Genomic DNA, 15,951 nt, shown 5'->3' with positions numbered 1-15,951 from the left:
GTGTAAAAATAGCTCGGCACCGTGATTGGATGATTGATAAATGTTATTTGCCAGCTGGGAGGTCCGTATAGCGGCCGAGGGCAGCTTTTTCAGGACCGAGGTCACAGTTTTTCGCTATACGGACCGACCCTTAGCTGGTTAATAACTTATTTATGTTTTTCGTCTCTCTCTCCCGTCCTCTCTGAAATCACTTTATTAATTGTTGACTCGCACCGCGCTTGATAGCGAATGTAGCATTAGAGCGACTTACAAATGAACGTTTTATTTGGATTCTATTTCCAAACCTCTTGTCTAATAAAAAAGAACTACTGTGTGTAAACAGATTTGGTGTCAAAAAAAATGAAAATTTAAGGTCATCACACAAGCTCACGCAAAGCTAACCGTTCCGCCCGCCGTGAGCGGATGAGAAAATTTCACCCGCTCCCGGAACCAATCAGATTGCAGGATTTGTTGAATTTCGCCCACTCACGCACTGAGAAAAAAATTCCAGTCGTCAATATTGACTGCAAGAATTAGAAAATCCCCAATGATGTAGTCCCCAGGGACTACATCGATCCTCATGATCCACTGCAAACAACAACAAAAACAACAATAGTCTATTTGCACTGCGCGTAAATAGAGGACCATAAAATAAGTGATAGAACGTGATTGTCCCCTAGAAAATTACTAAAATGCTGGTCTGGCTAGGAGAGGCAGAACCCCACACTTTTTATACAACTATTTAAACGTCAATCGTATTTTCAAGACCGCCTTATGTTGACTACCATTACTGCGAAAAAGAAAGAGATATTGTCAGTGTCTGAAGAATTACTGAGTGACTGCGCTTAACCAATGACAAAAGGAGATGTGCAAAAACGAAACAGCTTGTATATGCAAACTTCACTGTGTAAAACTAACAATTACATTTTACCTGTTAGAGCGGTTTTCAATTGAGTGTCGAAAGTAATTAGATAATTACTTTGGTTTATGATTACTTCACTCAGTGATTGGTTCAAAGTTCTCGCGCCATTTTTTCAACCAATCAGAAGTGAAACCAAAACCAATCGTGGCTCACGCGTGCACATTTTCCCGCGCTTTGTGTCGGCTACGTGTAATTACTTCGAGTTTTGATTGGTTTGCCGGATTGTCTCAGTCCTTTCTGATTGGCCAAAGTAATTACTTTGGTTTTGGTTTTACGACACTCAATTGAAACTCGCTCTATTGGATGAATAACAATCTCGTCCCCATAGTCCGCGTTCTTTTGGTCAGCAGCAAGAACACGTGTTCTTAGTGCTGACCAAAAGAAACGCGGACTGTTGGGACGAGATTGGATGAATAAGGTCAACTAATGCTCCAATAGGCCATTTCCGAGTTGCTGTTTGTCTCGGTTTCGAAGTGAGTCTTGGTGCTAAACTATTGAAATGGAAATGAGTTTGATTTGCATGAGAATAAGCAATTCATTTCCATTTGAATTGTTGAGCACCAGGATTCGCTGTAAATTTTTGACTTTGCAGAAACAATGGTCAACCTCACTTAGAGTTTGGGCGATTGTGATCTTTGTTTTGAATTCGCTCATTTATTGTCAAACTTTATAACACTTGACAGAAAAATAAACTTACGAAAACCGGTATCTTGCCATCATTTGACACATGCTTCACTGATTGGCGAGTAAACATGCCGCGGTACCGGTAACTTAATCACGGCGCCCGCTGAATTCCGACGATGTCGCTTTCGATTTTGCGATTTATTTGTGCTCATGTCGTAAATATGTTATTCTCGAGCGACCGTCCTGGAAACTTCCTTGTGCTCTTTCTAAAAACTGTGTATCAATTTACTTTTGCATCAATATTTGTTTTTGCATAAAGCAAGCTAAAAAAATCTGTACCTTGCTGAGTTCGCATTTGTTAGCGTTAAAATGCTTCTGTTTTACGAAGGGGTATGGTCACCCATCCAGATACTAACCCCGCCGGATAGAGTTAACTTTAGTAAATTTTAGTATTACAAAGCTGCTCAGAGGGCACGCTTAAACTTGTGGTGAAAGAAGTTGTGAAGGAGCTTGAAAATTATCAACCTGTCAGCCCAGAAGCCAATGTTTCTCACTTCCCATTTATTTTCTTCAATCTTTCTGGGTTCAGTACTTTGCTAGTAACCACATGTCTTCTCAGGCTATTTACCTAAGACTTCTACCATGGCACTACAATGATAGACAATACCAAAACAATATCGTGCACTGTTAGAACTACATATTACGCAAGGACAACTTGAATCTCCTGGAAGACAACACACAGCTCAGTTGACATTTTATCTGGAATAAATCGCTGTGTTACGTCATTACCACACGTAAGTTCGACCAAAAAATCAGCCTTTTTTGAAAAATTTCCCTTGGTCCCCCCTTTGCTATTTTGTGAAAAATGGCCATTTTTTTAACTTTTGGGAAAAATGTTATTTCTCCTCTAATAGGTCTTTTTTCATGCGGTTTTTTGCATAGCACAAATCTAGGATAGTTTAGCTTTCAATCCATATTAACTAGGGCATCAGGCGACTTGTATTTCCTATTTTCTTAGCCTTCCGAAGTTCGACCAAAAAATCGGCCATTTTTGAAATTTTTCCTTGGTCCCCCTTTTGCTATTTTGCAAAAAATGGCCATTTTTGATAGTTTTGGGAAAAGTGTTATTTCTCCTCTAATGGGTCTTATTTCATGCATTTTTTTGCATAGCACAAATCTAGGATAGTTTAGCTTTAATCCACACTAATAAAGCCATCAGGCAACTTGCATTTCCTATGCTTTTAGCCCTCCGAACTTCGACCAAAAAAATGGGCATTTTTGAAAATTTTCCCTTGGTCCTCCCTTTGCTATTTTGCGAAAAATGGCCATTTTTGATACTTTTGGAAAAAATGTTATTTCTCCTCTAATAGGTCCTTGTTCATGCGAGTTTTTCCATAGCACAAATCTAGGATAGTTTAGCTTTCAATCCATACTAATTAGGCCATCAGGCGACTTGTATTTCCTATTTTTTTAGCCTTCCGAAGTTCGACCAAAAAATGGGCCATATTGGAAAACTTTTCCTTGGTCCCCCCTTTGCTATTTTGCGAAAAATGGCTATTTTTGATACTTTTGGGAAAAATGTTATTTCTCCTCTATTAGGTCTTTTTTCATGCGGTTTTTTGCATAGCACAAATCTAGGATAGTTTAGCTTTCAATACATACTAATTAGGCCATCAGACGACTTGTATTTCCTATATTTTTAGCCTTCCAAATTTTGCCCAAAAAATCGGCTATTTTTGAAAATTTCCCTTTGTCCCCCATTGATTATTTTGCAAAAAACCGCGGTTCTCGACACTTTTAGAAAAATAGTTATTCATCCTATCATAGGTATTTTCTCATGCGGTTTTTTGCATAATAGAAATCTTGGATACTTTAGCTTTCCATCCATACCAATTAGGCTATTATACGACTTGTATTTTCCATTTTTTTAGCCTTCCGAAGGTTGCCCAAAAAATTGGCCATTTTTGAAAAATTTCCCTTTGCCCCCCCTTGGCTGTTTTGCAAAAAACCGCGGTTCTCGACACTTTTGGAAAAGTTGTCATTTCTCGTTTAATAGGTATTTTTTCATATAATTTTTTGCACAGTAGAAATGTACGATTGTTTAGCTTTGCATCCATACCACTTAAGTTATTTTACGACTTGCCTAATTGGTATGGATGTAAAACTAAATTAATCTAGATTTCTACTATGCAAGAAACCGCATGACAAAAAAACACCTATGAGACGAGAAATGACAATTTTTTCAAAAGTGTCGGAAACCGCAGTTTTTTGAAAAATAGCAAAGGGGGGACCAAGAGAAAATTTTCAAAAATGGCCGATTTTCGGGAAAATTTCGGAAGGGTAAAAAAATACGAAATGCAAGTCGGATAATAGCCTAATTGGTATGGATGGAAAGCTAAACTATCCTAGATTTCTACTATGCAAAAAACCGCATGAAAAAACACCTTTTAGACGAGAAATGACAATTTTTCCAAAAGTGTCGAAAACCGCGGTTTTTTGAAAAATAGCAAAGAGAGGACCAAGGCGAAATTTTAAAAAAAGGCCGATTTTTTGTGCAAACTTCGGAAGGCTTAAAAAATAGGAAATACGAAATACAAGTCGTAAAATAACTTAATAGGTATGGATGGAAAGCTAAATAATCGTAGATTTCTTCTATTTAAAAAATTGTATGAAAAAAATACCTATTAGACGAGAAATGACAATTTTTCCAAAAGTGTCGAAAACCGCGGTTTTTTGAAAAAAAGCAAAGGGGACCAAACAACATTTCAAAAATGGCCGTTTTTTTCGGCAACCTTCGGAGGGCTTAAAAAATAGGAAATATAAGTTGTATAATAGTCTCATTTGTATGGATTGAAAGCTAAACTATCCTAGATTTCTACTATGCAAAAAACAGCATGAAAAAATACTTATTAGACAAAATAGCAAAGGGGGGACCAATGGGAAATTTTCAAAAATGGCCGATTTTTTGGGCAACTTCGAAAGGCTAAAAAAATAGGAAATACAAGTCGGATAATAGACTAATTGGTATGGATGGAAAGCTTAACTATCCTAGATTTCTACTATGCAAAAAACCGCATCGATTTTTACTATGCAAAGAACCGCATGAAAAAAGACCTTTTAGACAAGAAATTAAAGTTTTTCCAAATGTATCGAAAATGGCCATTTTTCGCTAAGTAGCAAATGGGGGACCAAGGGAAAATTGTCAAAAATGGCCCATTTTTTAGGTAAACTTCGAAAGGCCAAAAAGACAGGAAATGCAATTCGTATAGTAGCCTAATTAATATGAATCGAAAGCTCGCCGCTCACCGCCGGTGAATGAGCGTGTCGCCGATCTATTTTAGGATCACGGTTGAATGCTTGATTTTTTGTTCGCCTTTTTCATTGTTTTTCATGTTGTGAAGAATAGTGAAGTACATGTATCAGTATCAGTCACTCCCTTCTGTACGTGATTGGGCGACAACTTTGACCAGATTGCTCGTTACGCAAGTGAAAGATGCTCCTATATAGAGCAACAGACCCGACCTTCGATTTACTGTCCTTGTCAATGTCCGAGAAGACTTGAAATTCTAACCATTTGCGGATGTAATTACAAAGATAGCAATTTCTACTCAGCTACATGTATTTGAAGGAGTACAGGTCTTTCCGCCCACAGTATTCTGACGACCCTTATATGATACCTAACCAACCCTAACCCTAATTTTTCATTACTAAAATCAGTGCTTATAGACCTGATCATTTAAATGAGTGCGTAGACACAATAATACGTGGGACGGATCGACTCTTGGGCGGAAAGACCGGTCATTCGAAGACCTCACGCTCGGTAGTCGCGGATGCTCAACCGACTTAGCCGACCGCCTCAGGTCGGTCCATTAAAAGAACTGATAAAGGTCGAATTGCCATCGCGAAAAGTTTGAATGGCTAATTTTTCCAGCTTTAGCCTTTTGTCAGAGCGAATACAAATTTACTGATTACCTTTGCTTCTTTCTTTGTCTATTCAACTTGGAAAATGGCTTTCCATAACTTGAACACCGTGCATTTTCAGGGGCACCCAACGACCAATTTCTTGTAAAATGTATTATTATACCCCAGCTAATGAAAATAAACGTTATTAAGGCATTTTCAGGTGTTTTTCAGTGTTGCTGGGAAAACATTATCTGTTCCTTTTTCCCAGCAAGACACACAAGAAATTTCCCAGCCAGCTAGATAAAATTGGTTGGTTTCCCAGCCAGCTGATCAAATTTATTTCCCAGCCAGGAATTCCGCGCGCTTTCAAATCCCTCGATCCAAAATGAGCTAACAATAGCGACAAAACCGGGACAAAACAGGTTTTTTTCCGCAAGCGCAATCACTCTGACCAGCCGTCGTATGTTTGTGACTATTCCCTGGAAGAGAGAAGGGGTCCTTTTTTTTTTAGTCGTCCTCAATCTTCAGAGTTTCTACAGCCAGCTCGGGTTGAAATGCTAGAAAAAGTCAGCAATTCCCAAGAAAAACCTCTATCAATAACAAAATATCACGGCCAGCTCATCGAAACACCTGTATTTTTTGCCAGCCAGCAAGATTCCTCTGGGGAAGAGATAATGTGAGGAACAGATTCGTTGGGTGCCCCTGCATTTTGCGAAAATTGGTTTAAGTTTTTAGATCGGAGTAGAAAGGTGCAGGAAATTAAAGCTTTGGGTATTAAAAGGTGACAATGTGGAAGATGGTGCGTTTTTGTTAATCACTTTAATTTCACTGACTTACAACTAAGCAAAATTCAAAGTATATAACACACTTGCGAATGTTTTGCTGCTATCCTTGGACAACTTTTAATCTTTCGTTTACTTACGACGTACCTCAAGGATTATAAATCTAGGGTTTCTAACAATAACTTGATTGAATAACTCAAAGGTTTACTTTGGAAGCAAACACCACCAAAGAAAACAGCACGACAAGACTGCTTGAGATTATTGTTGAGCCAGTGGAGCACTGGCAAGGGCAGCGGCCTTTCGCTGCGGCTTGTGGGGTGGCAATCGACGCGTTCCTGTTGCCGTTTTGTCCTTTTCACATCGCATCCATACGAGAGCGATACTCCTCGGATAACCATCTTCCACTTGAATTTTCGAGTCATCAAATCTGTAATACTTTCCTCCAGCGAAGAAATAAGATATCCCGTTTCTCCACTTCATAGCTGCATCAATTTTGCTTGGAAGTCCTTTCCAAGCACTTATGCTCCTGGGATAGCCATAGTCAATCTTGTCTCCGTAAAAACGCCAAAACTGGTTTCCTTTGAAAAAGTACGTTTTTCCGTTCCTCCCCCAGGTAAACGCAGCATCCATATTTGCCATATCCATAGTTAGCCCGTAGGCTGTAATCGAATGTGCCTTGTCCTCACTTATGTACTGCCCGCGCCTGCTGTCATAGTAGTACTGCCAGTACCTGTAATTAGAAAGAGGAGAAATTAAGCTACAAGATTATTTCCTTCTCAGGCGTTTTCAGGTCAATATATTTTCCACGGGCGTAGCCAGGAATTTTCAAATTGGGGGGGGGGGGGGGGGTCACACTGTGTCTAACAGAGGGTACTCACCAGATTGTCATGTTAGTTGTTGTAGGTTGTTTGCTTAAAAAGAGGCTTACAAAGGGGGGTCACGGGGAACCCCAGGAATCCCCCCCCCACTACGCCCTTGGAGACTTGACTCTCCCTGCGACTTATACACGTTTTAAAAAGAAATTCAGGCGAGACAGGGAATACCACATACCTAGAACCACTAAAGAAAACGAGACGATAGGAGCTCCTCGCATAAGCGGCATCTACTTTTTGAGGCAGGCCCTCCCACAGGTCAGTCACTTTATGAGGCCCACTCTCTAACCCTGTTCTAGATGATATGATCCAGTACTGAGTGCCCTTTATTGCATACGTTTTTCCATCGGGAGCCAGAAATAACGTGTCGTAAAAGGGTATCGAACACACATCATTTCCCATAGGCATGGTAGGTCCGGTTGGCGTTGGTTTGCCTGTGACGCGATTTGTCGGGATTTGTGGAGTCGGAATTGGTGGGTTCGAAGGTTTACCTGAAAGAAGAAATGTACGGGAAACACAAGAAAGGGTTAAGTTTTTGCAAACGTTGGCCGTGTAGCACTTATATTCCAACAGACGTAACTATTAGAGGGTGATGTGAAGTGCTAGTTTTCTACCAATATGAACTATGAGAGCGTTAGCCCTACTAATAAGTAGGGCTAACACTCACATGGTTCACATGGTTCATGGAAAACTAGAACTTCACATTACCCTCTAATAGTTAAAAATGTGCGGGAAATATTGTTTTTCTTTTCGTGTTTTATTTCTGTATAAAGTATGCTTTTTGGGGGATTGGTAAGACCAATTTTTGCAATTTTTTCGCTTGACTTACCATAAAGAGCCTGAATGCCCATGGTGTCATCATTGGTGAGCTGAATGTTTTTATGATAGCCTTTGTACCAAGGATACATGATTGATTCGCGTACATTAGAATGTTCCAGACCCAGACTGTGACCAAACTCGTGTACTGCCACCCAATCCAAATTAATGCCACTACTTGTTCCAGTCGTAAATCGCTCAGCATCGTCAAAATGAGCGTCACCGGAAAGGCCTCAAACGAGTAATAAAATAAAAAATAAAACGTTGTCTGATAATTATGATTTAAAATGCCAGATTAAGTTTAAGTCTTTTACAGATAGAAATAGGGTTCAGTCGTGCCAGAAATAGGGTGCATATGCGAGGACGTTTTATTTTCAAAAATTTCTCCTCCCGAGATGTTACTCGTGAGTAAACTATAGCTGCTTTCGAGTGTGCCCGCGACCGAAACATGGATTCTGTTTGTTTTGGTATTTCGGCTGGCCAATACCAGCCTTCATAAACATGTTGATGAAGGCTGGTATTGGCCAGCCGAAATATCGTTCAAAAATACATTTTCACATTGTTTTATCAGTCGTGCAATTTTTTTTTTAAATCAATCTTGACTCATTACGATCTTCTATGATCCAACGCTGTGCAAGACTTATCGTCCACGGTTTTTGCAAAGGTTTTAAAACCTCAACTACACTGATTTCCTCAGTTAGTGTTTGCCGGTTTGACAGTTTGATTAATTGTTCGTTTTTATGGTCACTCACCTAAATTGTTATGGGGATAGAAGGCATGTGCCAGAGTTCCTCCTTGTCCGTCAAACGGATACCCATCCCCGTGATTTCCTCCATCAAATTTGATGAGAATATCCACATCCTTGTCTGCAAGTTGCCTATCCTCCTTGATTCTCAAGTTAGTGGCCTTGGACCACAAATCAAATGATTTCTTGAAAATTCGTCGCTGTTCTCCTTCTGAAAGGTCATTTGTAAAGGACTTGATTCTGTACGTAAGATCCTGTCAGAAAAATGAAACAATGTTTCGTTCTGAACTTGAAAGCCAAGGCTGAATTTTTCGATTACATTAACGTGGTTTTATCAAAGGAAGTCGGGGTTGTACAAGTTTATTGCAAACAAGGGACATTGTTCTGCTGTGCATATTGCATCCGTCAATAACATCGACACAAATTTGTCATTGGACTCATCTGCACTATCACCTGAGTTGGAGCCTTTCACTTTTTACTCTGTCACCTGCACTGAAGTCCAGCGAATTATTCTTTCTATGCCATCTAATAAGTCTCCTGGCCCTGACAAGATAAGTATGCGTGTCATCAAAGATTCTCTTCCAGTCATCTTGGGCCCACTGACTGACATCCTAGACAACTCATTCGCAACTTCCACTTTTCCAGAAGCTTGGAAGATCGCCGAGGTCATATAAGTTTTATTAACTTACTAGTCTTAGTAAATTTAAAGGAGATTTGAAGAGTGACTTTTTTACCAAATTTAATTCTCTTGTTTAATATATGACATTATAATTACAATTTTATCGTTATTATTTTATTATACTCATTTTGTAAATCATATTGAAAAGCCCGCAAGGGAATTATGCTTAATGTATGCATGTATGTATGTATGTATGTATGTATGTATGTATGTACGTACATGCATACGTACGTACGTACGTACGTACGTACGTACGTATGTATGTATGTATGTATGTATGTATGTATGTATGTATGTATGTATGTATGTATGTATGTATAAGAGAATAGAGAAGACAATAGATTGAGCTTGTATTGTGTCTATCGATACGACAAATTTCTTTACAGACAATTCTTTAGTTCTTATTCAAGTGCGCTTACTAATGGTTAAGAAAAGCAGCACTACAGTAAGGATCGGCTTGCATATTACAGTAATCACTACAAGTCACGTCTTTGATGTACTCACTATCAAAACACTAAAGAAACTGTTGCTGCAGCAAATGCGCTTTTTTGTGTGTGTAAAAGCGGCCGCGACTTCTTCCTGGGGCTCAGCCCGCTACAGAGTTTCTTATCTATTTAAGGCTCTCTAATGTCATACGATTAGATTAGACACGTCAAAGAAAATGCCCCAAGGGTCTACCAGGAACTTTTAGGAACCAGGACTACCGGCCAATTTACACTAAGGGTCTGGGGAACAGCGATAAAATTCAGGAAACATCAAAGGTGCACTCAATATCACGCAGACCTCCCCTCCCCTTCTGAGGAATCCCTTGAGGTTGAGAGGTTGTGAAAGGTTTAAGCCAAACCCACACGGCAGTACACGATAACCATGACGTAAAACAATTGTTTAAACAAATTAATAAAGTGAAAGCGGGTGCAAACATACTTTTTTTTTCCAATATGAGCCCTGCAAAGTGAATCTGGCAAAATCTGACAACCCACAGCGAGATTTGCCCATCAGCTTGATTGTGTCAGGATCCATCTGGCCTGTTTCTTTCAACCCAGCATAACGTTGAAGCACTTTGATGGATTGTTCCACGTCTTGTTGACTTCTGAGTTTTCCAGTTCTTGGGTCATCATCCACTAAATATCCGTATCTTGTCAACCAGTCCTAAAAAACAACAAAGACCAAAATCAGAAAATCCATCTTTTCCCCTCTCTTCACATCTTCTCAGTTTCAAAGGCACAAACATATAAATGGTGACAAATTTGAAAAATTTAAATAAATAGTTAAAACAAAAAGTGTAAAGGTGTACATATAAATGGTGACAAATTTACGAAATTTAAACAAATAGTTAAAACAAAAGGTGTAAAGGTGTACATATAAATGGTGACAAATTTACAAAATTTAAATTTTGTAAATTTTAATTTTGTATATGTACATGTTACAGTTAAATTTAAATTTAGGTTAATTTTCATTTCAACCTAGGTCATTTTATTTTAAACTAGGTTGAAATTGAAAGTAGGAAACATTAACTAAAACCTATCAATTATTAGCAAGTACATGTAATATATTGGTAAGTAACTTGGTCGTAAATTAAGGTGAGTGGATGAACTAAGTGTAGCTTAAATTTTTTCATAACTATTTTATAAAACCCCAATGGTTGTTAAGTCTAGGCACGGATTTTAAATGGTTAGCATTAAGGTTGAGGTTAGGCATCAGTGCATGATAACCGATTCTACTTTTCTTTCTCAAAGCTTTTTAGACGAACATTGTTCATTGATGAACCTCCTTAGGAGGGCAGGGAGCAACAATTTTAAATTATCTTCTAAGGAATAAAAGAACTGAAACATACATGATGTCTTGTTGATTTTTAATTTGCTTAGTTATTTGCTCTACCTTTTTCTTAATTTGAATTCGTAATAATCAAAAGCAAGTAAAAACAAAACCTTGAAAAGTCAGGAAAAAGGGTTTCGTAATCTATTGATCAGAAGCCATTTTGTGGGCCCTTGTAAGTGTTATTTCTTTTGAATTATCAAATATAATATTTCGGGTTTTTTTTAATTTTGCTGAGTCTGTTTGTAGTGATAACTCCGAATTTTGTGATTATTTTGGCACAGTCCCCTTCAAGTTCTACAATTTGACCAAGTAGCACACTTGGATGAAGGGGCGTTTCCTTTTCCATTTTATTAATTTTCAGCGCCACATAATCCTGACGTTGGTACTTCTTCTTTTTCTGCTTCCCTTTCTGGTGTATGATAACTGCAGAAGGCAGACTGCTGGCTGCCTACAAATAGCGCTGATAAGCAGTATTTAAGTCTAAGCACCCATTTCAAAAAGTGCTGATAAACAGTATTTAAGTCTTAGGACCCGTTTTTAAGCGGCTAGCTTTCAACACCTGTGATTTAGGGTTAGTCCGCAGTCCGCGGTCTGCATTTTGCATGTGTCAGACACTGCTCTCCTTCAACGCCTGGCTCATCCAGTTTTTCAAATTATTGACCATTCTCCTGCTCTGTATTTGATGTAGCTGTCACTTATCCACTCATTTGTCCCTTTTTGATTTCTTTTCTCCGAGAGATTCCGAAAACCACTTCATACGGCATTTTGGCAATTGTTCTGTGAATGGTTATGTTTTTTACAAGAAGCTCTCCAAGATAATGACAACAGTGGTTCGGCGGCGAGTTGTTTTCTTCGATTAAACTGCTAAGGTTATCTTTTGTTGTTCTATTTGCCCGTGCCACCACCTTGTTTTCACAGTGCGAACTTTGTGTTTGCGGCGAAAATCGGTTTGTTATCATGACTAGGAATGATGCCTTGTTCCTGATGTATTTTGCATAACGACGTAAATAAACTTCGTACAATATTTGACTATTTGTCCTTACTAATCAAGAGCCCACCTCTTGCAAACAAATTCTGCTTTTGTTGCGCTGGAGACTCGGAGCGTTTTAATTCTTCTTCAGATAAATTTAGCCACCCTTTCACTTCTTCATAAAGTTCCATCGGTGGCCTCACTTTATGTCATTTACACATGTGCGAAATGGTGGTTGTCGTGAAGGCTTGGAAATAGCTTAAACTCATTGGTAGAAAAGATACGCAAGTTCAGTTGCTGATTCGATGGCTTAGCGGTTAATACAGAGAAGCGGCAATCTCGGATGTTCAACCATTCACAGAACAATTGCCAAAATGCCGTATGAAGTGGTTTTCGGAATCTCTCGGAGAAAAGAAATCAAAAAGGCACAAATGAGTGGACAATTGACAGCTACATCAAATACGGAGCAGGAGAATGGTCAATAATTTGAAAAACTGGATGAGCCAGACGTTGAAGGAGAGCGGTGTCTGACACATGCAAAATGCAGACCGCGGACTGCAGACCAACCCTAAATCACAGTTATTGAAAGCTAGCCGCTCAAAAAATGGGTCCTAAGACTTAAATACTGCTTATCAGCGCTATTTGTAGGCAGCCAGCAGTCTGCCTTCTGCAGTTATCATACATCAGAAAGGGAAGCAGAAAAAGAAGAAGTACCAACGTCAGGATTATGTGGCGCTGAAAATTAATAAAATGGAAAAGGAAACGCCCCTTCATCCAAGTGTGCTGCTTGGTCAAATTGTAGAACTTGAAGGGGACTGTGCCAAAATAATCACAAAATTCGGAGTTACCACTACAAACAGACTCAGCAAAATGAAAAAAAACCCGAAATATTATATTTGATAATTCAAAAGAAATAACACTTACAAGGGCCCACAAAATGGCTTCTGATCAATAGATTATGAAACCATTTTTCCTGACTTTTCAAGGTTTTGTTTTTACTTGCTTTTGATTATTACGAATTCAAATTAAGAAAAAGGTAGAGCAAATAACTAAGCAAATTAAAAGTCAACAATACATCATGTATGTTTCAGTTCTTTTATTCCTTAGAAGATAATTCAATATTGTTGCCCCCTGCCCTCCTAAGGAGGTTCATCAATGAACAATGTTCGTCTGAAAAGCTCTGGGAAAGAAAAGTAGAATCGGTTATTATGCACCTATCACCTTTTTGTTTTAACTATTCATTTAAATGTTGTAAATTTGTCACCATTTATATGCACACCTTTACACCTTTTGTTTTAACTATTTATTTAAATTTTGTAAATTTGTCACCATTTATATGTACACCTTTACACCTTTTGTTTTAACTATTTATTTAAATTTTGTAAATTTGCCACCATTTATATGTACACCTTTACACCTTTTGTTTTAACTATTTATTTAAGTTTTGTAAATTTGCCACCATTTATATGTACACCTTTACACCTTTTGTTTTAACTATTTATTTATATTTTGTAAATTTGTCACCATTTATATGTACACCTTTACAACTTTTGTTTTAACAAGTAACATAATTTCCAAATCATAATGTTTTTCCCTCTTTGCAACTTACAGTGTCGCCAGAAAAGTTATCAAAGAGTTGTTGGAATGATGAATTTCATATTAGTTCACTGAATATTATTTTAAAATCATGAACAGATAAAAGAATGTCTTCGGGAATTCTTGCCTAGTCCCGCAAGATCAAAGATAGTGAATAGTTTATTTGAGTAAAGCATTGCAGCCAAAGGGCTGAATTGCGTTATACATTAAATACAAGAGTAAATACTAATAGACAATTATACGATAATAAAAATTGAAAAAGCTGCGTTTGGCTCTATTGGTTTTAAAACTAACATCATAAGTTTGAGAACGTCTTAGATTATACTTAGACTTATGCAAAGGTGGCAATAGTTTATGTAAACGATGATATATGTCCCCTTCTATTGAGTTAAAGAGTGAATGGCTTAAATGATGGTGATGCTGCTCTAATGACTCTAAATTCATGGATAAAAGAGCGTCTGAGTAAGTTTGATTTGGACAAATTATTGCTAAGGCCCTCTTTTGCACCCGCTCTAAGTCTTTAACCGAGTACTCAGGAAGTGGAGAGTGAAAAACTGGTATGGCATAATCACATACAGACCTTATACATGTGATATAAAGACTTACTAGCTCTGCCTTAGGGACACTTGAACGTTTTAGCTGCTTTAGAAAACAAAGGCGTTTAGCAGCTTTTTTAACTACTGTTGACATATGCTCGTTCCAAGTAAGATTACTGCTGATAGTCAGTTAAACCGAGTAACTTAGCGTTATCTACAACTTTAAGGGCCTGACCGTTAACTAGTAAAGGAGGCAGATCCTCCGATACCTTATTCATAGTTATCGCGACAACAGATAAGTTTGGGCTCAACGGAATTAAGATGTCATGTTACATCCTTTTTCGACAGTAAAATTCCTGTTTTACTTTACGTGATCCTCGGTTCAGCTGGATATCTGCAAGAAGATTCGCTTTGGATCTTTTATCAACTTAATGACGTGAATGTTTTAAGATGCATGGTATGGGGATTTTCGCTAAAAGGACAGAATGTGAAGCGAGTAATTTTTGCCTCAAAGCTGCTTCCTAGTGAACATTAAATTGTAAAAGAAGAACAAGAAGTTTTCCCCTTTTGAGCGTGAGATGGACTTCTGAGAAAGGACTAAACTTCCATATTCATATTGGGAAGGGTGCCGATCACTTATGGCAAGAAACTTGCGACTGGGGTTTTATCAACTGAGGAATTAATTATACAATGATATGAGGGAAAAGTCACTTACTATTCCTCCGGCTACAACTTTTGAGCTAACTGGGCTGCTCTCAATCGGATTCTGTAAACAAACAAGGCAAAAAATTGGTGCAAAGATAGCGTAGGTGGTTGTCGTGGCGAGAGGGTCGAAATTCTTTCCGTGTGCCATGGGTGTTCTTCGTGTTTATCCTTAGATGATTTGGAGATGGCAGTTCCAGCTATTTTGACTCAAACTGAGTTCTCAACCCTTTATATAGCCAACACCGACGCAAAAGCAACATCGTATCCGTCACAGCGTAGGAAAGGGGGTGTACACCATTCTCATAGCAAGTGGTAAAGCGTAACAAGATCCTCTTTTGGTTATCAATTTACATATATATGTGGTCAAGAGCATCGTCAATGTTCCATTATCGCGTGGCAGGGACATCACGTGAAGTGCTCCTTATTCATGCTGATGCCTCTCATCATTGACTGCAGTAAAGTCGAGCCTCTGCTATTTTCTAAAAACTCTGTAAGAGTCCAATCACTTTAATGTAGTACGATGATTCTGCTCAAGCAAACCATTCCAATCTCCCGTCTGCCTCGAGGCAGCTGTGTTTATGCTCCTCTTCCATAGAATACAGCAGTCTCTGTTTCGATGGATTTAGATAACACTGGGAATTCATATCTGATATGCCCCAGCTGTTACATGTAAACAAACCTTTTCTTCTGTCAAAGTACCATCTACACTTAGAACTAAATGTATTAAAGTCACTGGATTTAAGCAAACTTGTCAAGCTCGACTATGACTTCAAACAATACAAAAGCACCATCTTGACATACTAGTTTTCGGTATATCTGATCTTTTGGGGCAGGTTTTTGAGGTTTTAGTACTCCCACGATCATACTCTCTTATGTAAAGAGTTGGTGTAGGACATTCAGATCTTTTGTAAGCTCGTGCAAAATTATTTCAACAGACCTTTGTACTCATTCATTCATTCATTCATTTACAACCCCGCACAGCACAATGATCGCCACTAGGCATA

At 38.4% G+C, this 15,951-nt stretch overlaps 1 protein-coding gene across 2 annotated transcripts; it reads right to left on the bottom strand.

The window, feature by feature from the left end:
- Positions 1–6,228: 6,228 nt before the first annotated feature.
- On the bottom strand, positions 6,229–15,271 carry LOC138003143 (matrix metalloproteinase-24-like). Of its 2 annotated transcripts, none has more exons than XM_068849104.1 (6): positions 14,958–15,271; positions 10,247–10,471; positions 8,651–8,897; positions 7,912–8,130; positions 7,261–7,573; positions 6,229–6,940 (listed from the first exon to the last, which is right to left on the bottom strand). In XM_068849104.1, the coding sequence occupies exons 1-6, from the start codon at positions 15,093–15,095 to the stop codon at positions 6,469–6,471; spliced, it is 1,614 nt and encodes a 537-aa protein (XP_068705205.1). In that variant the 5' UTR covers positions 15,096–15,271; the 3' UTR covers positions 6,229–6,468. The 2 variants fall into 2 exon arrangements, with proteins under 2 accessions (XP_068705205.1, XP_068705206.1); XM_068849105.1 differs by lacking the exon at positions 14,958–15,271 and adding an exon at positions 11,700–11,837.
- Between the last annotated feature and the right edge of the window lie 680 nt (positions 15,272–15,951).

Source organism: Montipora foliosa, chromosome 5, assembly GCF_036669935.1.
Source record: "Montipora foliosa isolate CH-2021 chromosome 5, ASM3666993v2, whole genome shotgun sequence".
NCBI classification, from domain to species: Eukaryota; Metazoa; Cnidaria; class Anthozoa; order Scleractinia; family Acroporidae; genus Montipora; species Montipora foliosa.
The sequence above is the reverse complement of the archived record's forward strand: the minus strand, read 5'-3'. Positions and strand labels throughout refer to the sequence as shown.